Source organism: Mesitornis unicolor, unplaced genomic scaffold (assembly GCF_000695765.1).
Source record: "Mesitornis unicolor isolate BGI_N332 unplaced genomic scaffold, ASM69576v1 scaffold48056, whole genome shotgun sequence".
Lineage (NCBI taxonomy): Eukaryota > Metazoa > Chordata > Aves > Mesitornithiformes > Mesitornithidae > Mesitornis > Mesitornis unicolor.
The window spans coordinates 4,028-19,004 of record NW_010192596.1 but is presented as its reverse complement, the minus strand read 5'-3'; the positions used below and the strand labels follow the sequence as shown (position 1 = coordinate 19,004).

The following is a 14,977-nucleotide window of genomic DNA, read 5'->3' as shown; positions in this document are numbered from 1 at the left end:
CCCTTTTCTGTAGTGGAGAACAGAGAGAGGATCCCAGAGGGCCTTTCATATTTCTGTTGTAAATCAGCATGTTTGTGTGTCCTTGAGATTCCTGTCCTCCCTCCCTTCCCACTCACCTTACTTCTGGATCAGTATTTAAACTGTTTATTATGAGTCATTCCCAAAACTTCAGCTCCTAAAGTTTTATAGTTAAATTTAAGGTAAAAGAAACAGTTAAAAAAAAAAAAGTCAAAATCAGCATTAAATTGTAATGGAATAGATGTAACACTTCATAAATTGCATTAGAGGCTGAGATATTAATGTAATAATGCCATATTTTAAAGAAAACTTATCTGTAAAGACATTTTAAAGGTTGTGGTCTTTATTTTTTTTCTTTAAATACTTGATGGATTATGTAGCTCTCTGTTTCGAGGCTCACTGAAACTAAACTTTTTAAGAGTAGAACAGACTAAGTTACTAAGTATTAGAGACTTGCCTTGCAAAATGAGAGAGTTCAGCAAGGAACAAAGCCACAGCTGCAAGGAAGCTGAAGCAGAATCATAGTCCCTTAGGGGCCCACGTTTGTTCTTATTGTTTGTATATACTAGATAAAAAGGAAAGCATGGGAGTGTACAAGTAGAACAACCTGGAGAAATTTGCTTGCTCAGTTATATCTGTATCTACTTCATTCTTTTTCTTTGTATTCTTTAAAGTTTCAAGATTATACTGAAAATTAATGTCTAGGACTCAAACAATTAAAAATTTAGATGTTTGAAACTTAAAATTATTGTTAGGAGCTGGATTGTCTCATCTTCTTGGAATTTGTGACTAATTTATCAAGTCTCCCACTTTACTAGTACATTTGAATTAAGAGTTATTTATAGTCAGTAATTGGATTCAAAGATGGAGTGAATTATTTATTGTATGTTATTCATTACTCCTAATACCAGTATCAAGAATGTGTATGTAAAAGTTCTTTTAAACTTAATTGTAGAAAGCTTTCTGTGCATTTTGTTTTCCTATACTACTGCTTTTAGTTTCCTTTTTATTTCTGAGATTGTTATACTGTTGTTTACAAACTGTGTATCCATATGAAAATCCAGTATAATATGTGAAAGTGTCATTGAAATGTCCCGTATGTTAAACAGAGCTGCATAAAGTTTTAAGTAAGCATGGTTACTAAATACACAAAAACATTTGTTCTCTAGTACTGAAATTCACCTGACTTCAGAAAAATAATACAGACTCCATTTGTTCAAACCAAGTATTTATCCCACTCCTATTTATCAAAAAATCTAACCTCTATAAGATTCTAAAAATTGCACTGAGGCTGATTTATTAAGCTAATTATCTTTTTTTTATTTATATGTGTATGACATAGTCAGTTAAAGTGACTACATTGAGTGACATGGGATGAGTCCTGTCATTTCTAGGCATGTAGAATTTTTATTTTTAAAACTGACATTTTGCCTCCTTAAAGTAATTCAGGTCTGAGACAACATAGAGTTAAATCAATGTTACATCTCTTGCAGGAGAAGAAAATTGGAAATACAAGGAGCTGAAGAAGAAGGAAGAAAGCATGGACAGTAAGTTGTCTAATATACTTTAGTTAGGCCTAATTCCAGTAAAATACAGGATTTCTTGTATTGTTAACACTCAGTTAATTTAGAGCTGAAAAGAACTGATGTCCTGATCTTTGCATAAAGTTTCTGGGGTCTACGTCAGGATAGGACAATTGCTATCTTAGGACTTAAGGACAGTCATAAATATTTGAAGCATCTTTCAAGGCTTTTCATCAAACACTGAAGGTCTTAGTAACACAGTTTTCTTTTATAAAAACAAGGCTGAAATTAATTTTAAAATCAATTTAAATAATATATATATAAAAACAGCTGTTCAGGTCTGATTAAAAGCAGAACTTCAAATGGACAAGTGTAGACATCACTTAATTCTTTAAAACTAAGGCTTCTTATATTTGTTTATTCAAGATGAATGCTACTGAAGCTTTCTTACATTTTAAAAGGTTCTAATGTTGTAGAGACCTCAGCAGCAACTAATAGAGGATGAATGCAGAACTGTTTTTAAAATATACCCTATTGCTAGTATACTGTAGTATGCAGCTTACAAAAAGGTTGATCTGTTACTTAGCGAGAGGGGAAAAATGATCAATAAATATGCCATGAGGGCCATAGTGTATAATACCTTTTTATAACTGTGTTCTCTAAAAATGGTCAATATAACTTATTGCTAGCGTGACACTGAAAGAAAGGTCTCAGCTGACAGTAAGGAAAGATGGATAAAAGCATGCTTAGTTTCTCCATTTTCAAATTACCTGATTTCCTGAGGAGTGGAAGACCAAAATCTTGCTTGATCTTGATTTTCAGTATGGATGCAAACTGTGAAAGCGAGGCTTAATGATCTTTCTGACTTTTTGGATTTTGGTTCTGCTTCTGCCCATCACCAGAGGATACTGATGCAGTTCTAGATCTGAGATTAACTGAGAGATTTGGGGAGCATGCAGAAGCCTTAAAGATAGGAAAAGAGCAAGTATGGGACCTGTCTTGAAGAAGAGGAGCCAGGGAAGTATAGACCAGTCAGCTTAGTATCAATTTCCAGAAGGATTGTGGAAAAAATTAAGCAAGCAATTTGTAGATGTTACAGAAAAAGGAATATGAGTAACGGTAGTATTGATTTGTCAGGAACAAACAACTTGTTTCCTTCTTTGACAGAAAAATATCAGAGAATAAGGCAAGAGTAGCAGACGATGTGTACATTGACTTCAGTCCATCTTCTACTGCTATCTCGTGATGTTCTTGGAAGCAAGCTAGGGAATTATTGTCCATTATTAACCTGAACTGTGCCTTTGATTAAAAGTTATTAATTATGAAGGATTCACTGTGAAGATGGAAGGATGTATTGAGTAGAGTTTTGCAGTGTGTTGGATGTTCATGTTAGTCAATATTTTTATTAATAATTTAGGTGACAGAAGAGAGAATAAATCCATAGTTTCACAGAAAAAGCTACATCAGAAAAGCTGAAATCTTATTGGAGAACAGGGTTAGAATTTAAAATACTTATGGCAGATTAAAAATGAAATACAAAAACTGAAAAAAATTATTAAGTGTAAGTTTGTACACTTGGGCAGAGTAATCAACAGCAAAAATGCAGAATGGGGAGCAGTTAATTTAGTTCAGCCCTGTGGTATGGCTCAGAGTTATAGTGAAAGATTTTTTGTTCAGCAGTGTCACACTAACATGAAGGAGAAAACACTAAAGCAGTAGGTAAACATAGGAGTGTAATTTGTCAGACACATGAACTAATCTTGTTCTGCATGCTTTGAGGAAGGCTTCAGTTAGAGTATTGTCTCTAGTTCTGCACATAAAGAAAGAGGTTGGAGATCCTGAAGAGACTGGTGAGAAATGAGGAAAGCATAACCTGCAAGGAAATACTGAAGAACAAGTCTTTTGTTTTAGATAATTTATGCCAGTTGTCAAATGTGTAAAAAGGCTGTTTCAAATAATAAGTGAATAATCTGTCTCTGCATATACATGGAGGATACGGCTGCCCGGAACGGTTGTGGAGTCTCCTTCTCTGGAGACATGCAAAAGCCGCCTGGACGCGTTCCTGTGTGACCCAGTCTAGGTGATCCTGCTCTGGCAGGGGGGGTGGACTGGATGATCTTTTGAGGTCCCTTCCAACTCCTCATATTCTGTGATTCTGTGATAGAGGAGTAATACACCAATAGTTGCAGGAATATTTTGAGTTGTATATTAGAAAAAACTTGCTTACATTCCGACTCACCAAACATTGGAATAGATTGTTCTGGGGGACTAAACATTATCTCTCATGAGCTGTGTGTAAGAAGAGTGCAGACAAACATCTGAATTGCTGGCACACACATTTTTTTGTCCTGGAGCAAATTAATTAATTAGACCTCTTGCAGACTCTTCCATTAATTTTTTTATGAATCTGTGAAACACATAGTGCTTAAATGAAACGAAGTCAATGAGACAGGTGTAATGAAAAGGAAAGTTGCTTGCAGAAAGACAAAAGATGAGATGTAAATACAACTTGCTTAATTTTTCTAAGTAAGTTCAAAGGTTTGGGAAAAAAAACAAAAACAGCCCTAAAACATAAAAGGTCCAAAATGCCAAGGAGAAAACACCACTTTAGTCAAATCATAAAGGTTTGATTCTTAGGTCCTAATTCCACTGTTTCAGTCTCCTTTCCCTTTGGGTGGTAACCCTCACCTAAACAGTATTCAAGAAGGTGGTCATCTCATGTCAATCAGTCAAATATGCGTCTCTGGAAAAACTGTCCTCTCTTTCATTCCAACACAAATATTGACAAGTTTCAAGAACTCTACCACATGTCTCTTAAATAAACTATTAGTCTTACAGTAACCTGTCTGAAATTGTACAGCTTAAATTTAATACAAAGTTTTGACTGGAAAGGATGAGAGCTTGTGCTGTACCCATGAAAATAGCAGCTTTTTTAATGTTTGTTGATTTCTAGATTTTCTCGAGACTTTTGAAGAGGTGAAGAATCGAGAATTGGAACGAAAGGCCCAAATAGAAGCTAACATTGTTGCACTCCTGGAGCATTCAAGCAGAGTAAGTGCATTTCCCTCCTCCTGTGGGAAGATAGAAATTTAGAAGCACAGACCAGGAAAATGAATGGATAAAGAAGGATGATGCTTTTTATATATTATCCAGTCAGTATCTACATAATAATTTCTTAAGAGGACTAAACATTAAACCATATATAACTGTAGTTAGAAATAAACAAACAAAACAAACCTCATGGAAGATTTGTTTAATTTCTCGTTATTTGTGGGGGAAGAGTTTTTAATATTAGATAATACTTGTGACTGGAATCAAAGAAATGTTTGCATAATTGTTCTCATCATCATTGCTATAATGAACATTATTCCATTAATAATAAACATTTCAGAATACTGCAAGTAAAACTACTGCAATATTCTGTTTAACTAAAGTCTGCAAATCCAAGTTCATGGGTATTCTGTTACTGCTATTAAGTAACTGACAATATAGCAGTCGTCTCTCTGATCTAATAAAATTATGTCTGGAATACCCTGCTGTGTAATACTTAATGTGAACATTTTGTAAATTGTTCACATTTTCAGTCTGCCATTTTCGGCACTTTCAAAACATTTTTTCTTTTAACTTTTTTGTTTCCCAGGGAATTTTTTCTTATAGAAATCTTTCAGCTGATTAATACTTTGATTCTATCATCACTTTCATTGTCTTGTAACTCTTTCAGTATGGTATGCCACAAGGCATATTTTGGGAAATGACCTTTACTTTAAAAGATATCAATATGGCAACACAGTTTATACTTGCTGCATTTTTGTTTCATCTTCACTGGCCTGTCAGTCCATCTTTTATCAAAAGCTAGCAGAATGAAAATTATGAAGTTGCTTCAGTCTATTTCCAGTATTTTCAGTCTGTGTAGTAAAAAAGCCAAATAATAGACAAAGTGCTAGGACAGGAGAGTTTTGTACTTTTCTAGTTACCGTTTGTTGTTTCAAAGATACAGCATGTTTTCATTATTGTTGTTGGTAACACACAGAATGTGAATCGTATGAAACAAATTTCATCTGTTACCAATCAAGAGCTGAAGATTATGCAGGAAGACCTCACTTTCAAATCAAATGAAATGCAGAAATCACAGAGCACTGCTAAGAATCTCCTTACAGGTGAGATCACTAACGAATTTTCAAATTCATTCCTTAAAAAACATAAAAATTACCTGAGTTGCTACACTAATAACAAGATCAGTGATCTCTGAATATTAAAATACAAATACAGTGGCAAGGTGACAATTTGAATCTCCTGTGAATAACAAGTTGTCTGTATTCCTCAGGAGTATCTCACTTATTATTATCAGTAAATTATCAGGTTCCTTGCACAGATATATGTTAAACAAATGTATTTTAATACAAGGGTGCAAAGTTCTTTGAACTAAAAGTTTGACTTTATTAATATTCACCTCAAAATAAACATTTTTCACAATCTTAAAATAGCATTTAATAGATTGAAGTAGAGACTTCTGCAGTTAGCTATTCATGTATTATTTGTAAATGTAGTTCTTAGTATTACTTACTTATGGTTGGTGCTTTTCTGAAGGGGTATGTACCACGGGATCAAAACCAGCAACAGTTAATAGCTCTCAAGTTCTCAGACTTTGATTCTGCAAAGTGAATATACTCAAAAACTTCAAATTAAGTGTAAGAATCTGCAGGATCTTGCCTGTAATTTCAAAAAGCAGACCGTATTTTTCTTCCATTTTCTTAACAAGTATCTATTTAGTTCTTTATTTGCATTGTTTATAGTGGAATTGTTCTCATAATTATAAGCCTTTGCCAATATCATTATTGGTTCAGCAAGCCTTCCTTGTTTGTTTGGCTGAAAGGAAGGGGCAGGAATTAAGAACCATAAATCATTTTGTTTGAAGGCTATTACATGCTGTACTTGGTAGTAATTTTCAAAATAGGAGCCCGTGTTATAACTTCAAAGTAGTTATGTGCAAATAAATAGCTATGCACAGAATGTTACAGAAATGGATTTTTCTGTTCTGTGTTTGAACATTTAGGTTTTGCTTGCCTGCAAATACTCATTGTGCAGTTCTAGCGTAGTCTAAAAAGCTGGACCATGCATTTCAGGTTAAAATGTAAATTTTTGTTCTTTCATGTAAACATCAATTCTTACTACTTTACAATATAAGGATGTTCTAGAAGCACATGGCGCTATAGAGACATTGAAAGACATATTTATTTCTTCACGAGGGGAGAGAAGGAAGTTACAGTACATAATTTTCAGCATCTCACTTAAGCAATTCATAACTAAACTTCTGAAAGCAAGGAGTCACAGATACTGTAATAAACATCTTAAAATTATTTCAAAAATACAGCGAACGTTCAATTTGCACAGTTGAAGTTTGTCCTAATCTTTGAATTGTATCACAGTCATCTTCAGGATTCTTTTCTGTGATTAAAGTCTGGATTTCCATATTTTCTTGCTGTAACAAAGATATAAAAAGTCCATCAGCAGAACTTTAGGAGAAAAAAAAAAAAGGGAAGAAAAGGAAGCCATGAAGGGTAAACAAAAGCGCTGATGGCATAGTTTCCCAAAAACATTTCCCTGGGTCACTGTAGTTAGTCTGAGAGTTTGCTACTGTGTACACACTGCCTGCTAGATGCTGCAACTTCATGGCCTATCAGAAGGAACTGGGCTGCATCCTCTTCCTGTCTCTTCCCCTAGAGAAGTTTTGATTTATTTTTTTTTTAGGTTTGAGTTTTTTTCATTGGGGCTGTTGCTGGATAAGGATAAAATTCACCCCTTCTAGTTTCTTCCCTTTTCTCCAGAAAGTGGGAATGGATAGGAATAGCCCATTGCTGTCTCATCATAATTTTTATGAGTATACAGGTAGAACAGTCTAAGAATCCTTTCTGACTTTTTGGCATTTTTGTTGTTATTACCTTTTACATGTAAAATAAATCCCAATTTAGTCAACTATGTATTATTTTAAAATAACAAGATATAAATATTAGAACAACTATATAAAAAGTGAAGATGTTGTGATTAGGCCAAAATAAACCCTTAAAAATATGAAGTTGTCCTATGCTATTTCTCTTCAATTTGAATTATTTTTATTTTATAATTCTATTTTTACTGGTTTTAATGTTAAAGCCCTAGTTTATTAAGAAACTTAAACATGTTTAGGTCTTTACACCACAGTGCCATAGGAACAAGAAAAGTAGAGCTGTGGTCTGTTGTGTTTTAGGATCTGATGTCAGCCAATACCAGGAACTTCAAAGTTAAACCATGGGTAGTTTTGAAATACTCTAAACACAGAGAAAGTGCTATCTTAAGCCCTTTATGGTGGAAGGCACCATAAACACTGAATCACAGACATGCAATGCAGTTACAAAACTTTTCTTTTTAAACCCTTCCTTTTACTGGTATGGAAATTTTTCATATTTTTATAAATACTCTTTGAACATACAGGACCCTTACAGTCTTACTTTATTAAATTGTGTTCCTCAGAATAATTACATATTGTACACAAGAATCCCAGCTTGTCTTTTTTTTTCTTATTTTGGGGTTCCTAAAGAAATCAGCAAACCACTCTGCAATAAGCCAGAAATGTTGATTAAAGCCAGTATTTCACTCTAATAAATTATTATATGGCATAAATACAAAAGCGGAGAGATTATTACCAAAATCTTGCTATGACAAGGTTTTGATCAAGTGAGGTTTTCCCATGTAGTTCCCCTACTTAAACTATATCCACAGTCTGGAAAGGTGAGAAGGTGAACTCTCCCTCTGTTATGCCTGCACATCCACTCCATTGTGCCATGACGACCTCTACTGCCTTGGATGAGCTGGGAAGAAAATTTCCTGCCCTTTTTCAAGGTGACCAATGCAAATCTGAGTGTGTGAGCAAAATAAAAAATCTCTGTCAACATAAGTTTCTTTGTGCTGTCTCATCCCTTCCAGTAGCCCACTTTGCCTGGTATATTAGATTGTAGAAAGACACAGTGCATTATTTGTATCATTCTTCTGAGTTAGACACAGCTCTGAAACATAAGATTATGTAGACATGTGTTTAAATGTTCAGAAACATGAAGAAAATACAATGACAAAGCTGCAGGTCAGAAAACCATCCAAAACAAGTCTAGCCACACCTAGTCCTTCCATGCTTGGGATGGCTAACCTATTTCCAAAACTGGATTCAAGTGTATTTTATGTATCTTTATTGTGTCCTCTCTTAGGCTTCTCATGTCTGAACAGTTTGTCTTTACATCTCTGTTCTTATAAGAATCCATCCATACTTCTAACTCCTTTAATTACCCGTGAATCTCTGTTTAAATGGGTTGTCAAAAGTAAATGCTGTATACTGCAGCACATGGTCATTTTGTAAGCTACGATAGTTTTTATTCTGTGGAGACAGGGAAGTGTTTTCCTGTACAGAGCGAATGTGTAAAGCAAAATTGGCTACTTACTGTCATAAAACGAAGTCTTATCCTATACAGACAACATAACAAAAACATGAAGCTAAAAAAATAACAAATATCTTTTTTTAATTGTCTGCATTATTGCAGTCAACTTTTTGTAAGGTATTGTCACTGCTTTAAGACTTGAAATTGACTGATGCTATAAACAACTTTAACAATAAGTTATAGAAAATCATTATTTAGAAAATCACCACGTTTTCATTACTCTTCACTTATGGAGTATAATACAGTAATTGTAATATAGGAGTCTGCCTTATGGGATGATTGTGAAGATCCCTTTTTTTCCTTTCATTCGCAGTAACATTCCCATTAATATCAAAATTGGAAAGATATGTGGGAGCTGTTTGTATTGCATAAGTATAACATAAACCTTTATATACTGGGCAATGTGTTATGAAATAAAAAGTAGTTTATTGGAGATGGTGTATCTGTTGATCTAGAGAGTCAAAAACTGCAGGTGGACCTACAGAAGATGGAACTCTTGGAGGGCAAGATGGTTGATGAACTGGCTTCTCTTAAAGACAAAATTGAACAAACTAAAGCGGAGTTGGAGGTCTATAATAATTTGCCAGCTCTGAAAGCATCAGGAGAAGAGAAGAAAAAGGTAATGAAAGGAATGAAACCTTTTTATACATAATTTGTATGTTTTTGAGGACTTGGTGGAAGAAAATCCAGGTCTGTGACTGGGAATCTTGACTGATGGCTGAAAACTGGGCTTGCACACCAGTGCAAATTAATCCAAATGCTTCTCTGCTTATATATGTGATTTAAATAACTAGGTGCATGTAGCAGGCTATCAGCTGGATACCTTCTGATAACTTTCTTCCTCAAAATTTCTCATGTAACTTAGTGATTCATCTGAAATTTTCTGCTGTAACTTATGACTACCCATAAGTTTGAATTTAGCAATCTAACCACAGAACCCAAAGAAAAAAAGAAAAATCTATCCTGTGTGTATTTGCTGTAAGGCAAACTCCATCTAGAGCACTTCCTGTTTCACATGACTTTCCTATAAATTCTTAACCTCAGCGTTCCCACTTGTCCTGATATAGTATGGTCTAAGCCTACAACTTGGTCGTAACCATTGAATATTATCTTTAGGATAGACCATTCATTGCTAGAAAAAAGGCCTTATGAGTTCTTTATGCATATGATCTTGCTCTGAAAGGAAAAAAAAGTAGCATCTTGAGACCTGAGTAAAATACTTTGTAGCCAACAGCAAATGAACTCATACATTTATCAGTTTGTGTTGTGTTTTTCCAACTAGAGACTGCAGGATGACAAAGAAAAATTAACAAAACATAGTCATGCTTTCAAGAAGATAATGGAACACTTGAACACAGAGTATGAGGCACTAAAGAGGGAGCTGCAGGAGAATGAGACACATTCTCAGGTATAGCTGAAGATACATCTTCTCTCTTCCATTGTTTCTATCACAGTTTCAGTCTTCTCATACACATGAAGCATTGTATGGACAGAATCAGTTTATTCCTTCTCAAGGAGTTTTAAAGTTAAGTCCTGTAATTTTTCATATTTTCTGGTTTCAAACAAAATTTAATATCATGCCAATAAAGTTCTTGTAAGCTTTCTATTTCCAAGTTAGTAGGCAGAGGTCTTTCTAAGCTTAAAATCTGCAAATTCTTTGCTTAAGTGTTTGTAGTGATCATGCTCAGAACTTCCCCCCTTTTGCCTTTCCTTTACTTAATGAGTTTTGAGGACCAGCTTAGAAAGAAACGGCAGGGAAAAAGTCACTACTAATTGGTTATTATCCCTTTTGCTTATAAAGTTAATGGTGGTAAGTTTTTTTTCTAACAACCTGTAATTAATTCCTATTAATTCCTATTTCCCTTTTTTCCAATCCTCCTGCTCCTCGCAGACCACTGAATTTTTAGGGTTTGTTCAAACTTCTTTTAACCCAAGGAATTTTGGTATATGAGTATATTTGCATACACATTTACATTTCAAAAGTGAATCGGGAAAGATGTTTGTAAACTCCTGAAAGCTTTGATTCTTCCATTATAAACACTCATAAATTGCTGTCATTTTGGCAACAGAACATACAGGTTTGAATGCACAGAAGGAAAATGGATAGCCTCAAAATAAGCTGAAAACTGGAAATTTATTATTTTTGCTGCATTTCACTGATAAGAACTTTGTCCTTTAGAACTGCTACTTTTTAATTCAGTTAAAAGCTGAAGTTGCTATTTCTACATGTTTAAGTTAACTTTCTTCTGGAGTGAACTTTATGGAGCAAATAAGAGGGCATAGCTCTAAATGAGAAGATATATCTATACACTCGTAGCATATGGTCATTGTGGGCTGACTCTAGGGTGATGGTATCAGTCCTCAAATCTGCATGCCAAAGTCTGCAAGACTTCAGTTATTGTGTATTTTTAATGCCAAGATCAGATTCTTATTCCTAGAGATTATGTAAATCAGAAATGGATACCCAGCTAGTGTTAAGATACTTGCATGATGTTAAAAATTTTATACAAAACCTAAGTTGTACAGCATTTCTTCAGTTCATCAAGCTGTGGCATTCTATTTAAATGTGTGCAAAAATTATTTATTTGCTTTTTATATCAAGAGTGTAAATGTCATGACAGTGAATAAAGGTATATCTTAAATTAGTTGATTAGTTGACATGCATCAAGCATTTTGAAGTACAAATAGTATTTACATATCTTGAGGGTTTGAGTGATTTTGCAAGCAGTCAACCATATGAGTTGTGACATTCAAGTGGTTACAATAAAAATGCACTGCATATTTCCTTTCATATATATCAGTGTTTTAAACCTAGGCTCCTTTACCAGCTGTATTGCATGGCACAACATCTACAAAGAGGGCAACAAAAATTGTAATTGGCCAGAAATATCATATCTTGGAAATAAATGACTGGCATGTATACTATGGACCAGTACACTAGACAACCGAACTTTCACTGCAAGGTTTATTTTGAGGAGTATAGCCACTATTTTATATCCTGTAGCTTAAGAATAAGCTTTGCAATATTGTGCACTGAAAGTTTAGCCTCAGAATGATTTTCAGGTTTTGCACTTAAAAATAACATCTGCATATCTTGAAATGCAGAACCTTGTACAGTACCTTCAGAAAAACAAATATTATAAAACTGTGTTGTAAGGAAGCCATTAGCTTCCTGTTGATGCTGAAAATATTGAAGAAGTGCCAGCACTTAACCCACACTCCTACAATCTTCTCGCTGCAGCTCTGTTCTTATCACAGCTTCTGGCATCAGACAGGAAATTTAACTATGGAAGTAAGGAAGTTTCTTCTGTATAGCTCAAAGTCCAAGACAGTGTCAGGAAATCTTGTATCTTTGGTGATTTTTCAATCTTACTGATTTTAAGAAGACATCATTTAATTGATATGAAGTATAATGAGAATTACTATCTCCTTGCAGTGTTCACCTTTTTACTTCTAACTTGCTTACATACTTCCCTATATGAAAAGTCTTGAATTCTCATCGAATTTTTTCTATCTACCACTGTAGTTGCATGCAGTGCTTTTCTGTAAATAGATGTATAAAGTGTCAATTTATATGCAGCTTTAAAAGTAATACTGCCGTTGTTTCTCATTTCTGTGGGTTTTTGGTGAAATAACTTTGATCTTATCAGGCAATAGAGTACAAAGTATTGATGCAACATTTTTGGGAGATTCTTTAGATAAAGTACGTGTGTAATAATTTTCATTTTTGGTTGTTTTTGTGTCTTCAGCTTACAAATTTGGAGAGGAAGTGGCAACACCATGAGCAAAATAACTTTATGATGAAGGAATGTATCCTTTATACAGTAAAATTCATGCACTGCATTAATTAAGGAAGAAGTCTGTTTCCTCCAGCAGAAAAAGACAGGACAGAATGAGGAGCAGGAGTCAGGGGAAGAGGAGAAAGGTGATTCTTTGCAAATATCTGCTTAGCTGGTATACATTATACATAGCAAAACTTGCATGTGTTGCCTGAAACAATTTTGCAGGGTCCTAAAGCATAAGATTTGTCTTGCAGTCTGGAGTTCTTCCTGTTGGGTCAGTTTTGCCATTAAGTTTCACATGAAGACAATCTTCACATATGTCCAGTCTTACCTGAACTTATCCAGCCAGTGTGGGATTGTTTGAAGATCTGTATAGTACGGTGACTTTGTGTGGTATTTTGCATTTTTAAAACACCATCAATATAAATGATGAAAAAGTAAACAACAAATTGTATGCAATTAATGTATTTCTTACCAGATAGAAGAAGAATTGCATATGTTAGAGCGAGAAAAATCAGTTAAATGTGGTAAGATATGACAAGGAGATGCTTTAGCTGCAAAATGAGCTGGGATGGGGGAAACTGCATAGTACCTCTGTCATTATGGGATACTAATTAAAGACTTACATTTCACTAATCATATGACACCTTCCAAAACATCTTTTTTGCTGCAAGTGACTTTCATAAGATAGTTTTTGAAATTAGCAATAGCACTGAAGTTTTTTTAATTAGAATTTATGGTTCTTCTTGTCTTGTACTGTTCTCCATAGTTATTGTAGAGATCTGTGTAGGGCATATTTGCACTTTTATTTTATATTCTAAGGAACTTGATTTCACTGCAATCAGTTAACTTCCTCAAAATTATTTAGGAAACAAAAAAATCTGAAATCTCAATGCATGGAATCACTGTTGTGTGGCTATAGTACAACTGTAATTGGTAAAAGTAAAAGCAAAATTAAACTGTATCATCCAGTGCTGAACAATGGACATTGCTACCTGTGTCAGAAAATGGCACAAGAATGTATTTCAGGCAATTCTGTAATAGGCTAGCCATTAGGGAAGAAAATGCTGATACAAGATCTGCATATAGCGTTATCTTCTTCATACACCAAATTTCCCATTTCTTGTATCTGGTAAGTGCTCTACTTAGGAAAAATCTGAAAAAAAGTCTTGGACAACATAATGCAATTGGAGCCACTTCCTCTGTGGAGAAGGCTCTGCAGCAGTATTTTAATAAGTTAAGTATTGTAGATCCTATTTTTTCTAACAGAAAAAAGCTCTAAAGCAAACCGAGAGCAAAAATCAGGATATTAAAAGCACTTCCTAACTTGCTACAATGTGTTATCTGTCCAGGTACAGGCCCTTCAATGGAGTTTTGTCTCCTTGCGCTTGTGGAAGGAGAGGTCCTGCTTTCTGGATTGGAACTTTTGGAGATCTACAGTGCCCAACTCTATGGCTTTACACAGCTGAGTGCCTTGAAATGGTTTTGTTTGCAATGCAACAATGGGCAGAGTCTCCCACAAGGGACCTATTTCTCATATATATTAAAACAAAAGTGACTCAGGCATGTAATCTTTTTTTTACCATGCATGAGAAGGCAAGTAGTAAACGGATGTAAATCTTTTAGGCCAAATTTTATTTTCTTCATTATTTGCAACCCTTGGCAGGTCTCACAGAAGGAAACTTAATGTATCGTAATTCCCTTATGATTTGTAATTATGCTAATATTTATACATGCAGTTTGTTTCCTTAATTCTTGTAATCAGTCATAGCAACAAAAAGTCAGGAGAGCGACTACCAGCCAATAGTGAAGAATGTGAAAAAGCTGGTCACAGAGTACAACAAAGCTCTCATCGAAGCACTGCAGAACATCAAGACCTGAACCCAGGCACTTCCTTCCTGCTCCAAAGGACCAACAAGAGATGTGTACAGGCAGCATGGAAAGCTGCATTGCTGAGCTCGTTCACTCCCCACTGTGGCAGCAGATAGTCGTAAAAGTATTTTTCCAGGTTTTTAGAAGTCACAGGTTTTACTAGTATTCTTCGTTTTGCAACATTTAAAGATTTTAGAAGTTAACTTACGGATTTTACAGACTAGTAGAAATATAAAGGAAATATTGCACAATAACTGTAAAACCATCAGAACATTTTACTGAGGCCCACGGCTGGACTGCATCTTAAGTGTGAGACTTC

General features: G+C 34.7%; 1 protein-coding gene across 1 annotated transcript; it reads left to right on the top strand.

The window, feature by feature from the left end:
• Positions 1-1,511: 1,511 nt before the first annotated feature.
• LOC104542739 (intraflagellar transport protein 74 homolog) lies at positions 1,512-14,667 on the top strand (the record flags this gene model as incomplete). Its single annotated transcript, XM_010187149.1, has 7 exons — positions 1,512-1,565; positions 4,495-4,592; positions 5,572-5,698; positions 9,460-9,623; positions 10,287-10,412; positions 12,754-12,814; positions 14,552-14,667. Coding segments are annotated over 7 exons (746 nt in total), but the record flags the coding sequence as incomplete, so codon positions are not given.
• Between the last annotated feature and the right edge of the window lie 310 nt (positions 14,668-14,977).